The sequence below is a fragment of the Liolophura sinensis genome, chromosome 2 (assembly GCF_032854445.1).
Source record: "Liolophura sinensis isolate JHLJ2023 chromosome 2, CUHK_Ljap_v2, whole genome shotgun sequence".
Taxonomy (NCBI): Eukaryota; Metazoa; Mollusca; class Polyplacophora; order Chitonida; family Chitonidae; genus Liolophura; species Liolophura sinensis.
In genome coordinates, this window is record NC_088296.1 from 11,127,332 (window position 1) to 11,152,620 (window position 25,289).

General features: G+C 40.0%; 1 protein-coding gene across 1 annotated transcript in view; it reads left to right on the forward strand.

Moving 5' to 3' along the window:
- The window catches only part of LOC135462723 (atrial natriuretic peptide receptor 1-like), a 398,590-nt gene extending 373,512 nt beyond the window's left edge, over positions 1 to 25,078 (forward strand). Inside the window, 12 exon segments of the mRNA XM_064739947.1 lie at positions 1,054 to 1,158; positions 1,841 to 1,912; positions 2,957 to 3,122; positions 3,841 to 3,996; positions 11,584 to 11,755; positions 15,559 to 15,708; positions 20,082 to 20,205; positions 20,626 to 20,694; positions 21,264 to 21,438; positions 22,095 to 22,193; positions 23,031 to 23,122; positions 24,941 to 25,078. Of these exon segments, the coding sequence (XP_064596017.1) occupies positions 1,054 to 1,158; positions 1,841 to 1,912; positions 2,957 to 3,122; positions 3,841 to 3,996; positions 11,584 to 11,755; positions 15,559 to 15,708; positions 20,082 to 20,205; positions 20,626 to 20,694; positions 21,264 to 21,438; positions 22,095 to 22,193; positions 23,031 to 23,122; positions 24,941 to 25,021 (1,461 nt within the window). The 3' untranslated portion in view covers positions 25,022 to 25,078.
- Positions 25,079 to 25,289: the final 211 nt, after the last annotated feature.

Below are 25,289 nucleotides of genomic sequence, written 5' to 3' on the forward strand. Positions count from 1 at the left end.
ATGGGTAGACTACATGAGGTTGACATGTCCCTTTCTAGACATACGTACAAAAGCGTTCTAATTTACCTTTCCCTAAAACGACATCACATATATTTTTTTCTTGTACTAGGTCGTTGTAAGGTCTAACAGTCTGTGTCGATATTTGTACTGTTTAAAGGTACATGTCTTTGGTTGTTAAAATAATAGCTGAAATTACAGATGCGTCACTCTGTTTTCGATAATACCTCTATTGGGACAAGTACATGCATACCATGTGATCTACCTCTGGTCCATTACAAGTACAGGCCGAGCTTGTCATAACAGACTGTTGGCGTTGGCATTGCCGTCGGCGTTGGCATCGGCCTTATTGATTTAATCAAGCACGCACTCATAGGGTTAATCCAAATTACAGTGGTTATTGTAGTGTGTAGATTAAATAGATGTGCCGGATACGGTGAAAAGTCTGCACACTAACATCTGAGAAACCTTTCCTATTTGTCAATAAGATCAAACAAAGCGATTCAAGAAGATGATACAAACTGATAGCAAACAAAGAGTATAACGGTCGCCAGTATAGACTTGACATTTTTACATTATGTTGCCGCATACCGATAAAGGAAAGTCACGTGCTCGGCTGAGGTATTTTATCCTTCATACAACTGGCTTCATGCGCACGCGCATCAAATCGTTATCTTAAGCGTCTCCGTTTTATGCGGTACAATTTTCAGCTCAGATTTTATTCCCATGGTGTTACGGTAACATTTGTGAACCAAATAATTGCATGTGACTTCGTACTACTGCATATGGGGAAAATACATGTTAACACCATAAAGGTGTTGTAGTTTTTTTTTGTTTAGTGAAACCAAAGATTCCTGTCATAAAGAGGCTTACAGAGGTTATTTTTTGTTAGAAAATGCACAGAGCAGCGCTGAAATGTAGTTCCAATAGATGAGCGAAGTAATGAAGAGAAATTAGTCTCGCCACTTTACCCCACATTACGAAGGTGAAGGTAGCAAGGCTGCGAGGCGGCGAGAAAGCGATGATACATGTATGGTTTCTTTCTCACCTTTCCAGATTAAGGATTTACAGAACGACCACCTGTGTCGGTTTATAGGAGCCAATATCGACCCACCAAACCAATGCGTTTTGACCGAATACTGCCAGAAAGGTAGTTTACAGGTAAGACAGAACGATGTACATCGGAATATAAGGACAGTTGGAGTACCAATCATGTAAAACGGAAACCCACGTCTCCACATGATTTTTCCTCGTTTTTTAATATGACAGGGTTGAAACGTGCACACAATTCTACCTGATAACAAGAAAATTTCACTCTGAAGCGTGATGATCGCTTCACCACAATATCGCTCCGTTATATGAAGCATGTGTGTACTTATCTTTGATTCGCAACTTTATGTACAAAGACGTACATTTTTGCTGTGGTGTTGGAAACGAAGTGTGATATGATAACGTGGTTAAAAGTATTCGTACTCCTTGTTTGATTTCTTACCGAATCGGGTATTATGGGCATTGGAATTTTATCAATGCAGAAAAAAAACACACATTTAAATTCTGCCATAGCTTTGCAGAGAGCTTACGGAGAGCCTGTGTGCTTCCTGAAAACAATTGCCCACTGAAAATGCGATATGCGATAAAATAAAGATATGATAAAGAAAGTATGGGGAATGTGGAGCAATTGCACAGAAATGTACCTGGACTGAAAATGTGTAGTGCTCATGATGAAAGGGAGACAACCATGCTATGAGTTCGTCGAGAGACGATGATCAGTACTTCTCAATCCCATTCAATTTGTCTTGAGTAAATATGAGTGTTAATGATTTTGACATTTTTGTTTTTTCAGGATGTTTTGGAAAATGAACAGATAAAGTTGGATTGGATGTTCCGATACTCTCTTATGCAGGACATCGTTAGGGTAAGTGGCGTATACATGATTGGCCAACCCTAGGACATACTACACCCAACTCCACCGAATTGAGGAGATGTTAGGAACTGGTTAAGATATTACCAGTTAGATTTTATCTAAGTAGTTATGGTAGAAAACTGATCACATGTTATACTGGATCTAACTCAGCTTTAGAATACTCTCATCTGACATGAACCTGTGTCAGGTCGGGACCAAAAAAATAATTCCTGTGGAGCATATTCCGAACTTGACCTAGATATCGTATTGTTGTTAAGGCATAAGTGTTCCTCTTTCCATTGGTTTTTGGTCGTAACTAGATACGTCCCTGGTTACATCCAAGAACCTTTCAACCTACGGTACCCTGAAGTTGATAACCAAATGATTCACTGGTGTGTACTACAGTACTGATAGTGGTCGATCGGTAAAGTTGCTTGCGTTATCGCCATGACGTATTAAACACTTCTCAAATCCCTAGCCTCGTACAAGGAATCGGGGCCTCCGTGGCTCAGTTGGTTAGCGCGTTAGTGCAGCGTAATGACCCAGGAGTCTCTCACTATTGCGGTTGATGTGAGTTCAAGTCCAGCTCATGTTGGTTTCCTCTCCGGCTTTACTTGTGAAGGTTCTGCAGCAACCTACGGATGGTCGTGGGCTTGCCCAGGCTTTGCCTGACTTCCCATCACCATAATGCTGGGCGCCGTCGTATAAGTGAAGTATTCTTGAGTACGGCGTAAAACACCAATCAAATAAATAAATCTTACAAGGAATGCTTTTGATGCACTTTTGGCGCACATGGTTATCAAGGCCGTTTTGACATTGCTGAATGACTTTCTCTGAAGATGGCTTCCATTCGATGAAAGTGTCCTGCGCCTTGAGGATGCGTTGTGGATGAGATTCTGTTCGTCACACATGGGAAAGTTCGGCAGGTACTTACACAAGGTTTCTTCGAACTTCCGAGTTTCCCTGTGCTGAAAACTTGGTCACATTCCAATGTTCTTGTGCACAGCGTTATACCTCAATCGCTTAAACGAATTCCTGTATTTGCTTCCTCCACAGGGTATGGCTTACCTCCACAGCAGTGAAGTGAGAAGTCACGGCAATCTGAAGAGTACGAATTGTGTGGTGGACAGCCGGTTTGTGCTGAAAATCACTGACTTCGGCCTCCATTCTATCCGTGACTTTGACGACGACTCCGATATGAATACATTTGCATATTATAACAGTAAGAATTTGTTTATTATAACAATACACTTTCAAGTTTTCAAGTCATGTTTATAATAAGCTTTTTTTTATTATAGGGTTAAACCGGTTTACTTTAAAGCAGAAAGAGAAACACTTCTTTCCATTTAGTATCCTTAGTTGAATCTGCGTTCTTAACTATTAGTCATTTTACATTACATTTGTAACTCGACAATATTAACGACCTTTAAACGTGCTCATTATAATTGTAACTCGACAATATTAATGGTCGTTGACGTGCTCTTTACATTTGTAACTCGACAATATTAACGGCCTTTGACGTGCTCTTTACATGTGTAACTCGACCGCCTTTTGACCTAACCTGAGCCATTTGTTGCATTATACATCGATATACATGTAGCATGGTGCAACATAACACGTTTTACGCAAAATCAACCACTCTCTCAACCCTTTTCAGCACCCCATGATCACATCATATATGACCACATACTCCTAATAGCGCATGCGCCAAACCCTTCGCTTGCTTTGCACCACTATCTATCAGCATTAGACACTCTGACCCTAGCGTCGCGACGGTATGACTGAAATATTGCCGATGGGGCGTTAAGCCATATCCATTCATTCATCCGAACCCGTGCGATGCACCTGCACTTATACACACTAAGCCTAATCACTAATGGCGCAATGTTGTTTCCCCGAAACAGCAACCCAGAAGTCTAAAATGCACTTTGCCGTTGCAGGTAAACTGTGGACTTCACCAGAGCTACTGCGCATGCACAATCGGCCACCAGAGGGCACTCAGAAAGGGGACGTCTACAGTTTCGCCATCATCTGTCAGGAGATTGTTTACAGATGTGGTGTCTTTTATTTAGAATACAGCGACCTGGGGCCTCAAGGTGCGTGAAATGGTATTTTGTATATTTTCTAAGAGAAATAATTGAATGTGTAATGCAGTGTTTTTCTGTGTAAAAGGTGTATATGGTTTAATAAAATCGGCCGTAATACAAAAGATTGAAGAAATGAAAAATATACAATTTGACCAGGTGGTAGTACTTTGCAACGTATATTGCTAAAAACAGATACGAGTATTATTCTTTTATTTTTACAGCATTTTGTGTAATGTGATGTGCAGAATTTTAATTCAGTTTTAGCTGTTAATTTGCATGTCGTAATTTAAAATCGATAGGATCATTTCGTGTCCCCGTAGTTCGGGCATTACCTCCGTAAACAGAACAATTTATTTTGTGTTTAACATTAGACATCTCATGCGCTGGAAATATTTTTTTATTACGCTAATGCAATATTTGTTTGCTGTTGATTAAACCTGAGAATAGTAACAGTCCAGATTGTTAAGTCCACGCTTCCGTAAATCAAGTATAAGTTGTGTAATTTAAGAAAGGTGATCAAATCACAACTGCAAGAAAAAGAAAACATCACAAATCTAAGGGGACACAACTCTGTCATCCACAAGTTTCCCGTCCATCAGAGCTATTGATTATAACCAACAGTTCTGTTGGTTTTCCGATCAGAAGATACCTTTCATTTTTTAAAGATGTTCGGCTTAAAAATTAGGCAGCTTTTTGAAGAAAAGATTTATTTTTTATTTAATTGGTAGTTAGCGAGACATACAAGAATATTTTTGATGAAGATCAGGTGTAAAGGTGGAATACAACTTGGTTTAATCCAATGGAAAATGATTGGTTTTAAGTTTTAGAGCTTGTTGGGCCCTCTAGAAGATTTTAATCTTTTTATTCTCTTGTAAATTAGATAAGAAATAACGTGAAATATGCAGATTTCGTTGACGCCCATACCGTTTTAGTGTGAATCAGTCCCATCGATGGATTGACACACGCTAATATCTCAATCACCAAGCAACCAAAGAGTTAATTTCACTAGTCCCCAAAGACCTTCTCATTTAATACAACATTTGAGTCTTGGTCTACTAATGCACTTCTAATTAACTCCTGTCCCCAAAGACCTCCTTATTTAATACAGCATTTGAGTCTTGGTCTACTAATGCACTTCTAATTAACTCCTGTCCCCAAAGACTTCCTTATTTAACACAGCATTTGAGTCTTGGTCTACCAATGCACTTCTAATTAACTCCTGTCCCCAAAGACCTCCTTATTTAATACAGCATTTGAGTCTTGGTCTACTAATGCACTTCTAATTAACTCCTGTCCCCAAAGACCTCCTTATTTAATACAGCATTTGAGTCTTGGTCTACTAATGCACTTCTAATTAACTGCTGTCCCCAAAGACCTCCTTATTTAACACAGCATTTGAGTCTTGGTCTACTAATGCACTTCTAATTAACTCCTGTCCCCAAAGACCTCCTTATTTAATACAGCATTTGAGTCTTGGTCTACTAATGCACTTCTAATTAACTCCTGTCCCCAAAGACCTCCTTATTTAACACAGCATTTGAGTCTTGGTCTACTAATGCACTTCTAATTAACTCCTGTCCCCAAAGACCTCCTTATTTAATACAGCATTTGAGTCTTGGTCTACTAATGCACTTCTAATTAACTCCTGTCCCCAAAGACCTTCTCATTTAATACAGCATTTGAGTCTTGGTCTACTAATGCACTTCTAATTAACTCCTGTCCCCAGAGACCTCCTTATTTAATACAACATTTGAGTCTTGGTCTACTAATGCACTTCTAATTAACTCCTGTCCCCAAAGACCTCCTTATTTAATACAGCACTCGAGTATTGGTTTACCAATGCACTTCCGATAGAGATTTTATATCCTAAGCCATTCACCGTATTGTGACACCAAGAGTGGACATACTTACAAAATTGATCAATTTTTCTTTGAACGATAGACTAGTATTCTGTATGTGGGCTGCAAGTCCCTTAGGCCTAATCCGATTACAATGTTTCTATGTTAGTACCTATGGAATGTGATAACAGGACACCTGTCTACGGTATTGAGGTATAGTGTGTTGAGAAATAAGTTGTGAATACAACTTGAAACACTTAAGAGGTAGTCAGATCTGACTCTGCTAGTGTGGCTAGATTCCTAGTGTGGCTGATTCTTACATCTCTCCGTAGTTATTTTTTGCCTTGACGGAAAAATCGTAAAAAAACGTAGTAAAGCAAAGGAAAAAACATCCCAGTTCATTTCTGCGTTCGAAAATATTTAATTCCTCTAAACTGCTCCCCTCTTGAGCTCACAATGATTGTTATAACTTAAATATTGTCCCAAAGGTAGTCTTTGTCCCTTGTTTCTCTTGGCGAATGTTTCTAATTCAATGGGGGAATGCGAAATGGAAGAAAGATAAAGGAACACGTGGGAGGCTTGTTAGAGGCTTGTTGAGAGATAACATTTCGCCATTTGATTTTCCGTTTAGAAAACCACAAAGCATTTCCGCTCAAAAATTTAACTGCTTTGTCCGTGTAATATTAAACTCTCAGAAATTGATTGGATGGTTCTATTCTCACTTCAACGTTAAATCCCAAGCACTCACTCACTCACTAACTCACTCACTCAATCACCCTTTTCCCATTTCTACATGAACAAAATGGCCTACTGTGCATATAAACGATAAAAAAGGCACAATGCTTTAACTTTTAACTGGGGCATGTTAACGCAAACTTCTTACCGGCCAAAGATGTTTAGTCTGTTGTACATTCCGGCTAGTCTGTTGTTCGTTCCTGCTAGTCTCTCGGTCATTCCTGCTAGTTTATTGTTCATTCCTGCTAGTCTATTGTTCGTTCCTGCCAAACCATTGTTCATGTCTGCTAGTGTATCGTTCTTTCCCACCTTTGAGGTGAGGATTACAAGGAAAACTAGCCCTGCATTGCAAGACAGCAGTGGTTAAGGTTACAAATGCGCAATTCAGGCAATTCGGTTTAAGATTTGTCTCGCAACTAAGGAGTAAATCAGCACTGCTTGGGTAATGCTGACACACTGACAGATTAGGTTGTTGATACAGTATATATCTGCTCTGCTATTTTCCACCTAGTTAAAGTATATCAGATTTTTACGTCTGTTTCGGATAAAACAGATATTTTTCTTCCCAGTGTTACCGCCCACCCTCTGTAGCTTAGCATGGAGACAAAATGCCACGATTATACTTCCAGTAAGCACAGCTCAACATGATGGTCATGCTAGGCTGATTTTTTTTATGTGTGTTATAAAAGAAATGCCAGCTACATGTGGTGGCATGGAATGGAATCACGTGAATGATTGGGGATTTTTTATTTGTGAGATTAAAGTTGATAAATTTACTACATAAATAGCTAAGAAAATCAATGTGCTCGCGTGACCTTAATCCTGCTACAATCCTAGTCACCATTGTGAGAGAAGAGGTTTCGCTTAATCTAGGGACAGAACCCAAATATTCCCATCTTGTAGTCGTTTGGTGTGTCATCCCCGCCATCACTGCCATTGTCTTATTTTTCTGTCGGTGAACCGCGGAATTAATAACCAACGTCGAGGCTCTTAAGGGAGGTAATCGGATTACGAAGCAGGTCAGGTCGAAATAAATCCGCCCTATTTGTTCTATATCTTCAGCGTCCCGGTCAGAACATGACAGCTTTGTGACCTTCGTATTAATAACCAGGAGATCAAATCAGTTTGTCATTAACGAAGTTTACGGCCCGTCCACGAATACCATAGTACAGAAGTGCTCGGCACAAAGTGTGACAGCCACTCTCAGTAATGTCGCCTGATAGCAGTGTGATGAGTGATCAAGATAACATCCAGGTTCTTCGCTCTAGATTTCTCTCTTGGAACCAGGAGTTCTAAAAGAATATTCGTGGAATAGGGAGACATGGATCGATACTGAAGGCTCTCTCTCTCTATATATATATCTAACGGTGAACAGTAGTTGACGCGAGGTACGTCAAGCTCGTGTTCTGTTCTGGCTGACAGCCTTGGTGTTTGCTGGTAATCAGCGTTCTGCTACACAGTTAGAATCATAATGGTAGGGCTTTAGATGGATTGCAGATATAGGGTGTTTTACCGTCTGCGTTATTTAAGCGCAATATCCCCACAATCAAAAAATTAATATCTTAATTTTAACACAAAGGCTGTTTGAGTCGACATCAGATTCTCAAATTATTACAAATCAGGATAGAAATTCCAATTAGAGCGCCGGATCAGATTCTAGTATATAATTTAAAACGTACAGTACAGAGAGTAAAAGCAGAGTAGCGACGACAGTATGGTAGACGTACAGCACAGAGAGTCAAACCAGAGCAGCGACGACAGTGTGATGGTTGGCAAATGGTCAACCGGTGAAATACGGCCTCTTGTCAATTGACCCCAGTGAGGGTTTTATTCTAACAGTTCAGGTAAATGCTTAAAAAGTAGCGAACTATAATCCCCGAGCACATCGGTTTAAGAAAAATAAATATGCAATTGGTGTTAGTTGCAATATATTGGTCGACAGTGGTCTAGTATAAGCTTATATCGGCCACAAAACAGACGATAATTACTTTAAAGGGGGGTTGTCAGGTTGACGTCTTCCTCCGCAACATTCTCCTGTAATTGATTCAATCCAATTTGCATCAAACAGTTTAACGGACCACGCCGATAGCCGCGGCTGGATTTCGGGCGAATGTCAGCCGAAGTTTTGTGGGGAGTTTATGCTTGAGGCGGTGTCCCAGGGGACTATTTTTATTAGCCAGTCAGACTAAATATGCACCATGACCTCGGCCACACAACAAAATGATCAAGGGTGACCCGAACTAGTTGACATTTTACACTGGGTAACAGCCCCCCTCCGAAATTGCATTGTTTTGGGTATGTAACACCTCATCCATCGTGGCGTTAATTTCTGTGCGAATTAACGCATGCGCGCTGAAAGGCCTGTAAATAACCTTTCTTCACATACCTTCAAGTGTATCATTTAGCGGGATGGTTATCGCCAAACTATTATTTTTTATGATGGCCCCATTGATCAGTTTGGCTTAGTTCTCCTGACTAATGAAAATTCTTCACCATCCATGATAAACCATCCTATTAGTAAATCTTCAACGTGCCTTAAACTTGAGACTGTTGAAGCGTTGGACTCATTAGGCCTGGATCGAAAATTCCGAACGACTGGTGTGTTCAGAATGACCGAGGTCTCTGGTTGCGCAGTTGACTTCTCATTTATAGACAGTCAGGCGTCTACGTTTAATGTTCGGTTTAAGATCAGATAGCCTCTCGTGTAGGGTCTCTTGCTTAACGAGACTACCTGTATCGTTTTCATCGCTCCCTGGGAGCACATAACAACACTATAATGGCCACAGAAATGGAAAACGTATCGATTGGAACTTCTCTTTGCTAAGCCTTGAATCTCTTACCCTGGATTTACATCAGTGTAGTCTCTCACCGACATTGCTCATGTATTCGGATCTGACTCTTATTTTATAACGGTGGAGAAAGAGCATTTGTATTTTTGTTTCGTAACTAAATGAAAATATTATTCTTTCATTTCTTCTAAATAGGTCTTTTAATAATTTGTTCACGATTTTACTATACATAAAGGCGGCATGAACGACATTTGGTCAGTTAGTTTTGTATACTCATTGTATGTCCACCCGATTCATGTCTATATGGCTAATGCATGCCGGACTTTTCCCACATGGTTTATGTCTGTTATGTGTCTCTTTTCAGTGATTATATCTACCCAGTTTATGTCTACATGTTTAATAACTCCCTAGTTCATGCCAGTGTTGAAAATTCCATGGCTAATATAATCGTTACCTTATTAAAGCAAAACAAAAAATTAGAATGATTGCTCGTGCTGATGTAATTAATGTCATCAGAAATTATTCTGACATGAGATATAAACAAGTTTGTGATATCAATATTTACAATAAGTACAGCTTTAATAAGATGCAGTTGCTAACCGGAAACAGCGGTGTGATGTAGTATTGATGAACTGTTGAATAGCCTAGAAGCAAATGCCAAACAGAAATATCTACACAACATGCAAATCATTTGTTTTGCTGACAAGCATCATTTGTAATATGACCGAGGTGTTGACTTGCTGCAGTGTGAATGACATCTGGAGACTGACACATTACATGCGGGTAGCGGAATTGTGTTGATAGCAACACTGTGTAGGCTATGGGTAACTGTTTCTAAAGTGACAGCTCAGAATCAGCCTAACAAACTAGGACGCATATTTGCCACCGGCAGGTTGTGCCACCATAGCTTTCCCATCCATATCAAACCAAAACCCACCCGTCCTTGTCAGACCAGATCCCACCCATCTATGTCAAACCAAAACCCACCCGTCCTTGTCAGACCAGATCCCACCCATCCATGTCAAACCAAAACCCACTTGTCCTTGTCAAACCAGATCCCACCCATCCACGTCAAACCAAAACACACCCATCCTTGTCAGACCAGATCCCACCCATCCATGTCAAACCAAAACCCACCCGTCCTTGTCAGACCAGATCCCACCCATCCATGTCAAACCAAAACCCATTTAATCATGTTAAACAATAAAGTACACATTGATGTTAAAATAAAATCCATCACCAAAACCCACCCGTCCATATCAAATAAAAATCAACCATCTGCTACTTAAGCACAACCACACGTCCATGTCAAATTGAAGCCTACCGTGAGCACCCTTGTGAAGCCTAACCCCACCCATCCATGTCAAATTAAACCCCATCCATTTCTACTAAAGTAAAAATACACATCCAAGTCAGACCAAAAACCCACATATCTACGTGAAATTAAAACCTACTCACCCACGTCAAATCCTTTTAAAATATTCCAAACCAAAACCCATGTCGGTTAGGCCTATGAGTAATTCACTGTACGAAACTTAATGTTTGTTTAATATAAGGATAGTATACATGAATTTGTATATGACATACAGTAAATAAATCTCATCGTATGCGTTAACTTAGTCGTTAATATCGTGGTCTGGAGGCCTAGGTCATTGGCCGAGAAATCAATTAGGGTTTTTATTTTTTTTATATAAAAAAACTTTTCTTTTTCCATCATCAATTAGTTGAGCGCAGCACGCCTGTGTACTTGTGGCTCGGCTTTGTTTTCAATTGTACTGCGGGTCCTTTTCATGGTGTAAACGCCAGGTCTGTAGCGCTGTGAGTGAAAACACTTACTGATGTGAAGATTGCCTGAAGGTGGCTTTGCATGGCTCTGTTTGCATCTGCTGTGAGAACTCGTTTGAACAGTAGCTTGATGTGGTGTCCACTGATAGGGGATATCTACCGATCGTTTGTAATGGCTCTTGTTGATTTCCCCGGTGAGTGTATCGGAGGCTAACTCGGCCGTGCAACTGGTCTTCCGCAGGCAAAATCTAATGTCGTCACTGCCTCAGTAGCCGCGTACTGCCAGATCGCTGTATCGAGTTCCCAATGCACGAAGCAGTCAGGCTAACGCAATATCATGTTTGGCACAGCCTTCCCAGAGGCGGTGGTATTGTCGCGGACATAAGCATTGTTGTGATCCGTTCAGGCTATGATCATATCGCTTCTATTGTGTTATCAACAATTTTCAGATGTGTACCAGAAAGTGAAAAACGGAGTGAAGCCCTATTTCCGGCCCACCATGAAGGACGATGATTGTCCGTCGGACGATTTGGCGGGGATCATACGGAGGTGCTGGGCGGAGGACCCCATGGAACGGCCTGATTTCCAGTCGCTCAAGTCCATCATACGGAAACTAAACAAGTGAGCATCTTATCCATATTGGACAAGGGCCAGTATTTATCAAGCGACTTACGACGTAAGTCTTTAATTGCAAGCCCTTAACAAAAACACCCTGAGAACAGGAAATAACTCAAATTTGGTTAGTGCGTTGTCGTGTAGTAAATAATCACTATACAGTTTTTTCATTTGAACGTGAGATTGGTTATTTAACTTGAGTCTCCAGCCGTACGTGGGAAGGTCTGTCAGCAACCTGCGGATGGTCGTGGGTTTCCCCCGGGCTGTGCCCGGTTTCCTCCCACCTTAATGCTGGCCGCCGTCGTATAAGTGAAATATTCTTGAATACGGCGTAAAACATCAATCAAATAAATAAATAAATTTGTCTTGAGAGGCTTTAGAAATTCGGACCTAGATTACTTAGATTAGCTTGGCTATTAAATGGGCTATTAAATGTAACAGGGGTGCACAAAGCAATCTAGAACGATTGACGAATGTGCCCATACCAAGTACAGATACAATATGTGTAGCGTACACCCAAGGAAGAGAAGCAACTTTTTAGGCAAAGTGAAGCATACGGTTTGATTTGAAACTATTTTTTTAGGCAAATGAAATATTGTACTTGTAAGAATACTTTGTCAAGTAGATAAATGAGTAGATAATAACCAAGGCATGTGTAAGGCCTTTCTTAGCTGTGTGGCATTTCCATGTGACAGTTATTATTCTGTGAGTGATTGTTTTAATCCAAGAAATCGGAACGGTCCGTGAGTAGCCATATTGGCTCAAAAAGGTTACAGTTTCTCAACGAACACAAAATCTTATATGGCTGAAGACATCTCAGATTTGTGGTGTTTGTTGTCATGATATTGGTCGTTCCCTGAAACTGGAAAGTTTCATTCTATATTTATGTGAAAGGTATGTTTGTAGTACAGACCAACAAAATCTTTCAATTGTTTTCTTTTGGGCATGTCCTGAAATGAATAAGTGTCCTGTGGGTAAAGTACAGCTTCTGACATAAGGGGGGGGGGGGGGTTGGAAACGGCACTGTTTTGTAGCAATTACTTATTTATTACTGCGTGAAATGTGTGAAAAGTAATCTCAAGTACTGCTCTTTGATTATTTAGTGGAACCATGCTCCCATGACAACGTATTCACTCTATAGATATACTTTGGTTATGTTAACGGCAGACTGTTGGGTGTACTGTTTAAATGTACTTTACCCAGAGTCTCTTTATAAACCAACGAAATAACCCAGATTGCCAGCGCATACATCATTTTCGGACGGGATAACTTTCACTAAGAATAACGGCTGATCGACTAAAATGGTAATTTATATGCACGACAGGTGTTTAAGCGTGTCAATTTCCAACATCTTGAGGTAAAAGAACAACATTTACCTTTTCGTACCCGCACATAATATGTGACCAACTGTGCGAAGTCAGATGAAAATTGTTATTGCACTCATGGCTCTGCTTCGTCTCAACGGGCCTTGTTGCTGCTACCGGCAACGGTTTATTCGAGCGGGGCGTTGTTGTTGCTGCGCGCGGGTTCCTCTGGTCCCTAGGGGCCAACGGATGTGTTTGGAAATGGCGCGTGCGTTGCATTTTGTATCAACACGATATGGCTGCTATACTGCCGAAGAGTCGTCGAGCCAGAATCATTCTTTCATTCTTCTTGAGTGTTGATGTTGTTGCTGTTGTATTTGTTTATTGTATTAAACGCGCTAATTGAACCAAACCAAGCTTACCACAATATGTAGTAAATTTATAATTATGTATGTTTTTATTTGTCCAGTATGTTTTGTGTGTGGTACGGTCGATGTCATACATTTCATAAACCAGCACATTCGTATCATCAGAAATAATATCAATATTTCCAATCTGCGCAACTTTATGGTTTATTAATACAACGCTAGTGACGATCCCCAGCAGGCTTCCTTTTTTGTTTGCAAAACGGCCGGTGTTTGTTTCAGCACAGTCCCGCGCCGGCTTTAGCTTTGCCATAGGTTTATAAAAGAAAATAGATCAGTGGGAGTAGTCTGTGTATGACTTACCAGTAACCCCATTGTTGACGCTACTAATGCACGTACCCATTACCGTGTATCGCAGACCAAGCGTGACATTTGTGTACAGACAATCTCCAAGCGAAGGGCCACCGAAGTTTGATTCAACAAACACAGTCAACAGACAAGCATGCATGATCCTTCTCTTCTTTGTTTCTTATTGTGCTGGGTATATGTTTTTACTTTTGTAACTTACGTGGTTTGGTTTCTACTGTCAAAGTTGTCATCCTGTATACTGGATTTCTTATAACACACTTCGTTTATTTGAACTACGTTTTATGTGGCGCTCAGTAATGTTTCCCTTGTGTGATTGGAGTCATATTAAACAAGGCAGAGCATGGCTAAAGCATCACAGATACAACACAAACATGAATTACCGTCAGTAAGAACAAAGAGGCGTATCATTCTATTCAAGTTGTATATAAATATAGCTATTTCCGGTGGAAAAACAAACCAAACAAAACAAGAGTAACGTTTTCTTCTGTACAACAAGAACCATCCCGCTTGCTTATACTCTTAAACATGCATCAGTGTACAGTAAGCGACACTCCTGAGTTCCTATGTGCACGAATTCCCCTTGTCAAACATATGTTCTTCGGTTGGGTTTAACCTGCAACGAGGAGTAATACATCAGTGACTTCAACTCAGCGCACTATTAAACCTTTAGTTTTGGTGTCAGCTTTCTAGTGACTCTTTTACGGACTGTCGGACATGACGCTTATATTCACCTAGTTAGTATAGTTCTGGATGGAACTTTAAATCAACATCGGCAGTCATTGGTCTTGCATTAAATTTTCCAATTGATTTAATATGACAAAAAGCTATTTTAATGTATTGTTTTTTTTATATAAAATTTACGTGATTTCTGCAGAAAACACGTCACAAGTTACCCAGTTATTTCTAGAGAATTTTTTTATGTATTCGCTGAAGATTTAAATGGTCCTATTCATGTGACATATATTTTGCCTTAAATTATCTGTCTCGTAGAAAGTACTACGAGAAGTGGTGGCGATAACGGGTAATTTTATAATAGCCTAGAAAAATTGAAAAATATCATCCTGTATCAATCGACATTCCATTCTGAGAGGTCTACACCTAAAATAGTAGTGTGTTTTCAATGTGAACCAGACTTCCACGCGCTATAGTATAGTCTCAGTACACCCAAGTAAATAACTCCAAATGGGCAAAGTCTGACCTGTAATAGGGAATGTTCTATGCTAATTTCATCTGTCTCCGTTACTTGGGTAATATATTGGTTAATCAATGGGAAATGGTATCTGGTAATTGCATGGCACAAAGCCTCTCTCTAATGGGGTGTGGGCCGTTTCTAATGAACCCTGCTAACGACTGGGATGTTTCCCGCCCTGAATTAACCAGTTCAATGTCCATAATAGTTTAAGCACAGACACGTTGTTACCAGCCATCTATTAAGACTAAACTGACTACAGCACGAATAGGTGAGGTAGTAAGTTAGAATCTGTGTTTAGCCAGTTTTAACCTTTCTTATTTTCGTCGCATGGAATAATCCAGGAAACGGTTATTTTTACAGAATAGGTTGTACGTTTTGGCACAGTGTACTATATATGTATGCTATTTCTTTTCATTTATGACGATAAATATGTACGTAGAACCACTCATAAATGACTCAAAGTTAGATGACCCATTCTTACTACAAGGATGTTTTGTGGTGTTGAGTTTACGCCAGTTGGTATCATTTTAGATTAATCGCATACTCACATGTGGAATTCTCTTGCCTTTTTCCTCCAAGGGATGGAGACAAGGGTAACATACTCGACAACCTACTGTCCCGGATGGAGCAGTACGCCAACAACCTGGAGGCGCTGGTGGAGGAGAGAACTGCCGACTACCTCGAGCAGAAGAAAAAGGCAGAGGATCTGCTTTATAGTATGCTGCCCAAGTAAGTGCCCCTTTGGTGAAAGAGCAGAGTAAAAATCGTACATCTTCCCAAATGATGTTTTCGAGAAAAGCAACATTTTATGCTTATAGTTTTGCACCGATCTTGACGAGAAGGCTTGGTAAAGAAACAAAGTTTAACGTATTTTAATGTCTAATGTCAGACACTCTGTACCTCAATTTTAAAGTTTGTGAACACTCTGATATTAATTTTAGCGTATTTAAATTATGATTTTTTTCGTTTGTGGGCACTTCGTGGAATTAAGGCGCTTTCTTGTCCACATTATAACACCAATCTTGAGCAATAATCAAGAAATCCTACAATCACGATTAGCGTAACATCCTATCCCACCCCTTTTTTGGAATCAACCGTACAGACTGTCCTATAGCTGACTGCAAATGAACTCTGACACTGGATTAGTTCATGTTGTTTTCAGTGATGATTAGCTCTCGACTACGCTCTGTTTACATAGAAAGCTCGGAGGGCAATCTGGTGGTGCCGCCGTTAATTTCTTGTTTTACTGGTTTTTATTATCAGCACCAATTACACTTCGCCTGAGTCAACGGGTATCTACTTAATTGGATGAAATTCCCTTGGGTAATTTTCCAAAGGGTATCTTTTCGTTTTTATTGTTCGGTGTCGGACACAGGCAGTTTCAGGTCCTGATTACCCCCCACGCCAAGCCTGTTAATTAATACTCTACTTAGTGCTGGTAGATAGCGTCGAGGCCCAAACTACACTCGCCGACCTCTAGAGAAACAAAGATGAACTCTGACAACGTTTTCCCATAAATGCGATGATGCAACTGCTTCACAGCATGTACATCTTCTGACCTAGATAAAAGAGGAAATAAATCTGTGTCTTATTGTACTGCACGTGGTACATGAATTGCAGGCTTAGATGCTAAATTTCTTTTAGCAGTGTACATTGCAAATGAAGGACAACGGCTTTACAGGAAAAATATAAACCGCTAAAAATTGTTCAACTCCATTTCTGGATAACAGGAATGGCCGTGTAATAGTCCGCAGTAGATTTAACGAATAAACTAAATCAAATATTGCTAACCGCTTTACCCTTTTGTTGATGATTTAATTTATCTTCAGCGTTGAGAAGAGAAAAAACAAAACTATATTTCAAACTATTTTGAGCTACTTTTTTGCCGAATAAAACAAAATCAAATCGATAAGCGGCTTTAGAACAAAGACGTCAGCTCTGGTTTTATTTTTTCACAGATTGATAAAATTTTTCTTTTTCATATTCTTCCTGTAATATTTGTGTTTTTTTATTCTTTTAACTGATTTTAACGTCATACTCCTGAATTTTTTTTTGTTTTTACGTATACGACGTGGCCAAGGGGGTTAGAACGCCAGCACGGGACAATGGCCCAGGAGCCTCTCATCAAAACGGCGCAAAACACCAATCAAATAAATAAATAAAATATACGACGACAGTCACATGTGTGATGTACAGAGTTCCATAGCATTTTGGTGGAAGACAAGTTGACTTCTAAGTACTTTAAGCATACGACCCCGCAAGCGTCACCCACAGTTTATTGTCTCTAACGTCCAACAAGAAGTGAATGCGGAGGAATGTACCAATTCCCTTTCCAAGACCGGTGTTAAGTTCGCACCTCGCGTGTCCTAGCGGTTAAAGAACAATCCCATTGACCATTTAGCAAAGAACCGCTCCCAGCCTTTGTGTGGATGCTAGAATTTGAACAGTCTTCACCTTTAGTCATGTATTGGACATTTGCATACGCTGAATACCTTTTTATACATAGACTAACTAACAGTGGACACTGTGTGGGAGAAGCAGCGTATGTCCCCCGCAGGGAATGCACGGTTAATGATGGAGTGTAAGATACGTTAAACGAATATCTGCCGGAGACGACGTGGAAGCAATAGCCAGGTTCTCCCACATTCCGAACATGCACTGGGTTGTCCGATTCCACAAATGAGAGCATATGGTAATGCGGGCCTCCTGCGTGGACGGCCCTTGGCTACCCAACTATTCCCCGGCTGATCGCCTTATTCGGAAAACGTGGGCTTAATATTGATGCAATCCGAGATATCGATCTTAGCGGTACTTGGCTGTGTGTCGCTACCCCTCCACTCTTACATCGCCAATCCCAAAAGGCTTTTGGAAAATTGAAACCAGTTACAAACAAATGTAAATCCACTGTAAATGCGTCTACAGTTCTGAGTTCAATCGGTCTGGAAACGCTACCAATTCACGAGGATTTCACGCTTCAAAACTGAAGTATGTTGATCTAAAGTATGATTGTGATACACTTTTGTTTAGTTTTCTGTTGCAAGAGCCGGTCTGATTCCTCAGCCTGTCAGCCATGAACAAATTCTTGTCGAAAGGGGTTTAGTTGTTTGAATTTGCTCACATAACAACAATGTTCTGCTATGAGGCACTTCTGATGTTTATGTGGCATGGTTTGATTTACAATAGCATCATTAGAAAACGGTATCTGGCAGCCTAGCTCATTCGACGAAATCGTTTGATCTAACCGCACTCGACCACACCCTAACAGATGAGGCTAATCAACCGTCCAGGAAAATATCTCTATTTACTCTTTAGAAATTTTTCAAAGGAATAAGCCATGGACTTCTGTTAAATTAATGGCCATTTATGTTGACAAAACGATTAATCAAACTTTCACTGTTAACTCCATATTAAAGATTCTCCGGAAATCCTCTTTTGTAAACGGCCGTTCTCTCGTAGATGAACATAGCTTCTTAAAATTGCTTGGCCGACAGAATTGAGAGGCTAGAACAAGGAAACGGGATTAGTTTGCTCAGTGTCAGTATAGTGTAACTGAGTCGGTTGTCATGCCTGGTGTCTTTGGCTTATATAACTCCGTACCAGTGCGCATGCCCTGTGCCGGTCTAAAACTGATTGGGCCATCGCTTTTCATAAATCTTCCTTCATTGGTTCGTCGGTCTATCATCCTGATCACGGTTGTCTCCCTGTAAATGAGCACCCGCTAGGCGAAGTGATTGATCGATGTTAATTTCCATTTTATCCACCTGAAAGTCTACTTTGGATGAACGTATTATCGCCCTGGTGATTTATTTTGAGTTTCACAGGAGTTCTTTGCGCTTAATCGATGGTATTTTTCCAAAGATTTAGCACTGAGAAAGCATTTCATACATGCACGCGCATTTGCCTTCAAACCATATAAGCGAACCGGAAGAAATAATGCCACGAGGCGATTCTCTCTCATACATGTGCTCAATACCATGCAATACAATAATTTCAGCAAGAATTTTGGAGCAAACGTACGGCCATAAGAGTCCTTGTCTGCATTTATGCAGGTAATATTAACACTACGCATCAAATGAGTGACGATAGGAGCTGTACTACCGAAGTTGACCGGGATACTCGCTTAACAAAAGGTCTCACGAAGCATCGGCTTCAGAACTCGCAAGAAATCACAGTACACATAACACAGACGTTTATTGAGTTTATACATCGATTGAGGTACATCCTGCTTTAAACTTCAGCGACATTCTAAGTTTACCTTTGGATAAGCTACACGTCTCTTTTTGCGTAAGGCGTGTGATTGCCTTCACATACAGATCGCTACATACCGTTGCACAGAAGGCGGTCCATGAGACTTAGCGGTATTCTAACGGCAAGCCTGAGCCGATCAATAAACCGTTGACATTGAAGGCGAAACCTATTAAATGCTCTCAATTACCGAACACATATAGCAGGGGGTTGGAAGGTGATGCGATATGTCAAGTCAAAGTCGCGGAGGTAGCCAGGAATGAACGTTGAATTAGCAAAAGAAGCTTCCAAACGCAGTATAGAGACGAGTTCGAACATGTCTACCTTTGAGTGAGTGAGTTCGTGGGGTTTATCGTCGTACTTAACAGTTTTTCAGTCATATGACGACGAAGGAATGCATGTAATTTGCATGTAATTTGTCTCCATCATCTACCTTTCTCTGAAGAAAATAAAATAAATAGGAAAATAAATCCTGTGAAGGAAGGCTTTCGAAGTCATTGTAAGTTATTTTGTTCAGGTGCAATTCGTTACTATAGATTCGCTCAAACAGATCTAATACAAAGAGACCATACGAAGCTTGACTGGCAGTGTCCGTGTAGAGTATTTTGGTAGAGTGTCGTGATTGGTGTCATCGGCATAATGCTTCATCCGGGTAACACTGAGAGCACGCGGGACTTCTGATTCAGGAGATACATGCTCCTTGATAAGTAGTCTCTCAACCGATGTTTTCGACTTTACAGAGACGGTACTTGAGAGTGTAGACCTTCCACTGAGATCAAATACAAAAATGTGACTTGAAAGAGACAGCCGTGATGGAAACAAAGAAATTATTTCTTTGTGTTCTTTATTTTCCATAGACCTGTGGCCAGACAGCTGATTGCTGGAGAATCGGTGACGGCGGAGACGTTTGACCACGTGACCATATATTTCAGTGATATCTGCGGCTTTACGGCGATGTCGTCAGAGAGCACGCCCATGCAGGTGAGGTTTGGTTGTGACGTCATACTGTGACGCCATATCGTGATACACTTCACAGAAAATTCCTCAGTAGGTTTAGCGTATGTAAGTGATTCTATGCTAGGCAGTGTTTAGCAGGGGGATCCTACTTTTTCTCGCGGGTAGCTCACTCAGAAAGTAAAGACAGTTACATGATCAGACTTTGACTTTTACGTCACATAGGGAGTGTTGCTGGGCTGCAGTTTGCTGCTAGCTCTGTCCAGTATTGGTCAGTGTAAGTGTAACATGCCAAAGTATGATGTAAAACACAGACAAAATATATATCAATAAACCAAAATCAAAAGTAAAGTTTGACTTTTCAGTTAATGCTTCAATCGATATATTGTGTTGACGGTAAGGTTTTAATTCGTGTCTCTAAACATGAATTTGTGTTATATATTCCAGGTTGTCGATTTGCTTAACGATCTGTACACAGCATTTGACTCAATTATAGAGAATTTTGATATATACAAGGTGAGTAACAAACTACGATTTTCTCTACAACAAATAACACTTACAAGAAGAAGTCCATGCTTCTGCAAAGTCGCCTCTTGTTTGTGACAATGTTTGTTTTATTCCGCTCCCCCCCCCCTCGCCCACTAAGAACCCCATTTTAGTCAATTCATAAACAAAATACGAATAACGCAAAAAACGTTTAACAACGAATAATATAATATTTTTTCACCCCTTAGATTATCTGAGAAATGCATGTAGGCCTATTTGTTTTAAAGCAATATTCAAACGTCAATATAACAATGGTAAAGAGTGGAATCCAGCTACTATTTCTCTGCCCGTTTCATTCTTCAAATACCTAAGCTTATACTGGTTCTACACCTATATGTGTGTGACGTTCCCTTTGAAAGGCCTAGTGACATGTTCTATTGTACTTACAAACTTAACATCGATATAATTTGAATACATTACGTCTATGATTTATGTATTCTTACTGGCGATTCCTAGAGAATATTTTTTCCAGCTGATTTTAGTTCTCGAAATTCCTAGAAACAGTCTTTAACTAATAATGTTTGTTTTGATAATTTCAGGTGGAGACAATAGGCGACGCGTATATGGTGGCTTCCGGTTTACCAGTGAAAAACGGAAACCTTCACGCTCGTGAAATCGCCCGGATGTCATTGGCCCTGTTGAACTGTGTTCGATCTTTTAAGATACGTCATAAACCTAACGACCAATTAAAACTGCGTATAGGAATTCACACGGGTAAATATATCTGTTTACTCGGCTACAGAAATTGAGATAATTTCTTAATGTTACATTTGTTAGTATCAGACAAGCTCCAGATCTCAGGTTACCTCTCTCGTCATCATATGACTGAAAAATTGTTGAGTACGACGTTAAACCCCGAGCACTCTCACTCTTTCAGAAGTCAGTCTAGGGGAGGTAATCCAGCCAGATAAAAGATTAGTGGTCCTTTGGTTAACCTTCGTATTGCAACTGTAGTTCCATCTTTAAACGAGTGAAACTGTGGCACACGGACGCCTAAACTGTGAGAAGAACACATAGATCTAACTCATTGCTAAGTTATTCTCCTAAAAACGTGAAACGATGGCGACTGTATGATTTATTATTAGAGAGTCTTAACCGTAAATTTTTGTACATCCTAAGAAAAAGCTCAAAATATAGCCATTGAGAAAATACCCTTTTTTGTTGTTATGATGCGATCCGCTATTTGGATTTTAGAAACTGCTTTCCTGATTTGAAATTGTAACAGGTCCTCAGACAAGCTGATATTGTGTGATAGATAATTACATGGACTATTCTAAAATAATAGCAAAACTTCGACTGCATTTGCAAGAACCCTTCGGTATTTCCTCTTTAGTCAGTTTTCCATATCTCCATTCATCCGGTATTTCCAGGTTCCGTGTGCGCAGGTGTGGTTGGTCTGAAGATGCCAAGGTACTGCCTATTTGGGGACACAGTGAACACGGCATCAAGAATGGAGTCTAATGGACAGCGTAAGTGGATTGCCCAGTTTAACATAGTTTACAAAAATTTGAAAGCTTACTATTAACCCCTCTCCATGTCCGTCTGGCGCTGTAGGGTTTATAGCCAACATTTTATATTTATTTAAATGGTGTTTTACGGTTTACGCTTTGATTTGAAGGTGATTTTTGTCGTTTTGTTTACCCTTTTCAAACTTACAAGCCAGTAAATTCTCTGTAGAAATACCCTTCCCTCTTCGTTTTGAGCCGAATGCTGTATTGGGTGATTTCATGTGTCCAGAAGAAATATAAATGCACACATTATGCGCTGGCTTGATGCGACCATCAGACCCGTGTCAAATGAAATCGCAAGCATGATCCCGGGTCTAGCTGTTTCTTCTGCAGCCTTAAGTGAGAATGTTTGTCAGTTGTTTACTCCAGCCCCCCCCCCCTCCCCTCCCCCCTCGTTACTTCCAGCAATAATCCTGGCCACCCCATATAAACTGAACATTTTCTGAGCTTGGTGTTAAACACCAATAAATTTATAAACAATAATAAAATAACGGTGAGGTAAGTAGATTTGCATGGAATGTTTCACCCACGAATATTACATGACGACCGGCAACATCTACTATTCAAAACTACATCTCGCTGATTTATGTGTGGTGTGTCACAATTTACATTATGTTAAAATAGACAACTATGTTTACTGAGACGTGATTATATCTTTTAATACCGGATTTGAAAATTCTAGAAAATGTAAAAATGATATGAGCCTGTATTTGTTATAAAACGTGATATAAATGACTCGTTAATACTGAAGCCCATTTGCTTATCCAGTCTCATTTTTTTCCTTTCCGGTTTCCACAGCTCTTCGTATACATGTCTCCCCGGACACTAAGGCTGTGTTGGACGACTTCGGTACTTTCCGGTTGGAGCTCAGGGGCCCAGTTGAAATGAAGGTAAAGTTCTTACTGAATGCACTCTGCGAAACAACTCAGTTTCCCCGGTCATTCCGTTTCATCAAACGAATGCCATTAATGTGTAACATTGCATCCGGTAGACGATTTCCGGCATATTTCAAGTATAAAAACAATTTAATTAGTCGGTTTGTATCAAAACAATGCATATCTGGCGGCCTTTTATGTTGTGTTCAGCGTTACCTTGCCCAGGGAATAAATTTCTGTTTGCGAAACTAAAGAAATCTTCTTAAAAGCACTAATGCCTTGAGAAAGGAGCTCTGTAAGAGGTTGTCTTCTGGTGTCCTGTACTCAAACCTTGCCCAAGGTTGCTACTGGGACATTTGTACCTGTGTCTGAGTGCATTCAAACATATGCTGATCCTGGAACGATCTGTCTGTACTAAATTCTAGTTTTAGAAACACTACACGCGAGAATGTATGTCTGAGTGCCAATAAAATGTAAAATATTAACTTCATACAATGATGTTTTGTCTTATGTTTTGCTGTGCAGCGGTGTAGACTGAGAAACAAACTAAAATTTATGTAACTGCAATCCAGCACAATTCCATTCACGGGCGATTTTCCAGTTTTAAAAACCACGCGAGATTACCGATGTGTGTGTGTATTTAGAAAGCATAATATTTATAAAGTTACCAGATGACGATGCTCAAGAATATTTGGTTTATGCATTGAAAATGTGGAGCATAATCTTAAGAAAGCTAACACTTCTCTAACGGATGTCTAGTAGCTTTCTACCTATAGACAATTCTAAAATTTCAAACCACGCAAGAGTATATTTTTTGACTACAGAGCATCCTAATATTCAAGTTTGGCTAAAATCTCCAGTAGAACGACATTCATACAGAACTACAGAAAATGGCGAGTGAACTGTTAAAGAAGTCTGTTACAATGATGGTTCGGGTGATGGCATGTTGGCATGTGATCGAGACGCGTTAGTCCAGCTGATGTCATATCAACCGGTTTCACTCGCTTAATCTGTTATCAAATCCACATCTATTGCTTACACCAAGAATATACTAAGCATATAATACAATTTTGGGCGTCCTTAGCACTACATGCGTTATTTGGTGGGTATGAGTTTTTTTTCTTTGAAGTAACATAGACTGATTTACATTAAAGTAATATAGCCTGATTTACTTCTTTATTTCTTTAAAGTAACACAGCCTTACTTAACATAGTAACATAGACCCCATTTAAATGGCGTACCCGAAATGTCTTAGAACGAATATGAACAGGCCCAGACAGTACTGGTAATGGGCATTGGAACTGCGATAGTTGTCGATTCGAACCGATGGTGGAACCAACTAAATGTAGCGTTACGGAGCTTTTTAAGTGAAAAGTTATGAACTCGAATACAACTGAGAAAAATACATGTCATCTTAATTATGAAAATCATTAATGACTAAGATTTCAAGATAATACATTTGTTTGCTCCTCTTTAAAGTGTATTCTGTGCAAAGTGTTTACCACAGTTACACATTGACATTTGCGCGGGTATTTCAGTACGGGTTTTGCATAATTTTGCTAACTGCTGTCAGGTTTATTTACTTTCCTGTAAAGGCAGTTGTGTTCAAAGACATACACAAGGTGTGTACTACGGGTACTCATGGATAGCAGCAGATTTGTACACTCACATTTATATGTACTTAGCATACACATATTTTGTGACAACACTTTAAATGTGTACCAGATTGTGTAACTATGGTCCATGTGTACAAAACAGAACACAGTTGTCCCGTAGTTCCCCGTAGTTCTTTCATATATCATGCCAATTCACATCTTGTCTATTTCGTTGCAGGGAAAAGGTGTTGTGACAACGTATTGGTTAGAGGGAGAAAGCCCCTCCCCTGGGAATGACGTCAAAGCCAACAAGTTATGATGTCATTCAAGTGATGATTGTTTTTCCCGCATGATGGACTCGTCTCAGAACGACATACGAAGGCTGTGCATAACTAAAACTCAGATATGTTGACAGTAACAAGGCATACTAAAAGACGCTTGGATAGTGATTCCAGAGAAAATGTACGAGTGATGGATATGGAAAGATCTCGACAATGAAACGTTCAGGAATTGTTTTTCACTGTCTCTGGTGTAATCGTATGAGTGTTGGAGCACCTTTTAGATGTGTTCGAAGGATCTGAACAGTC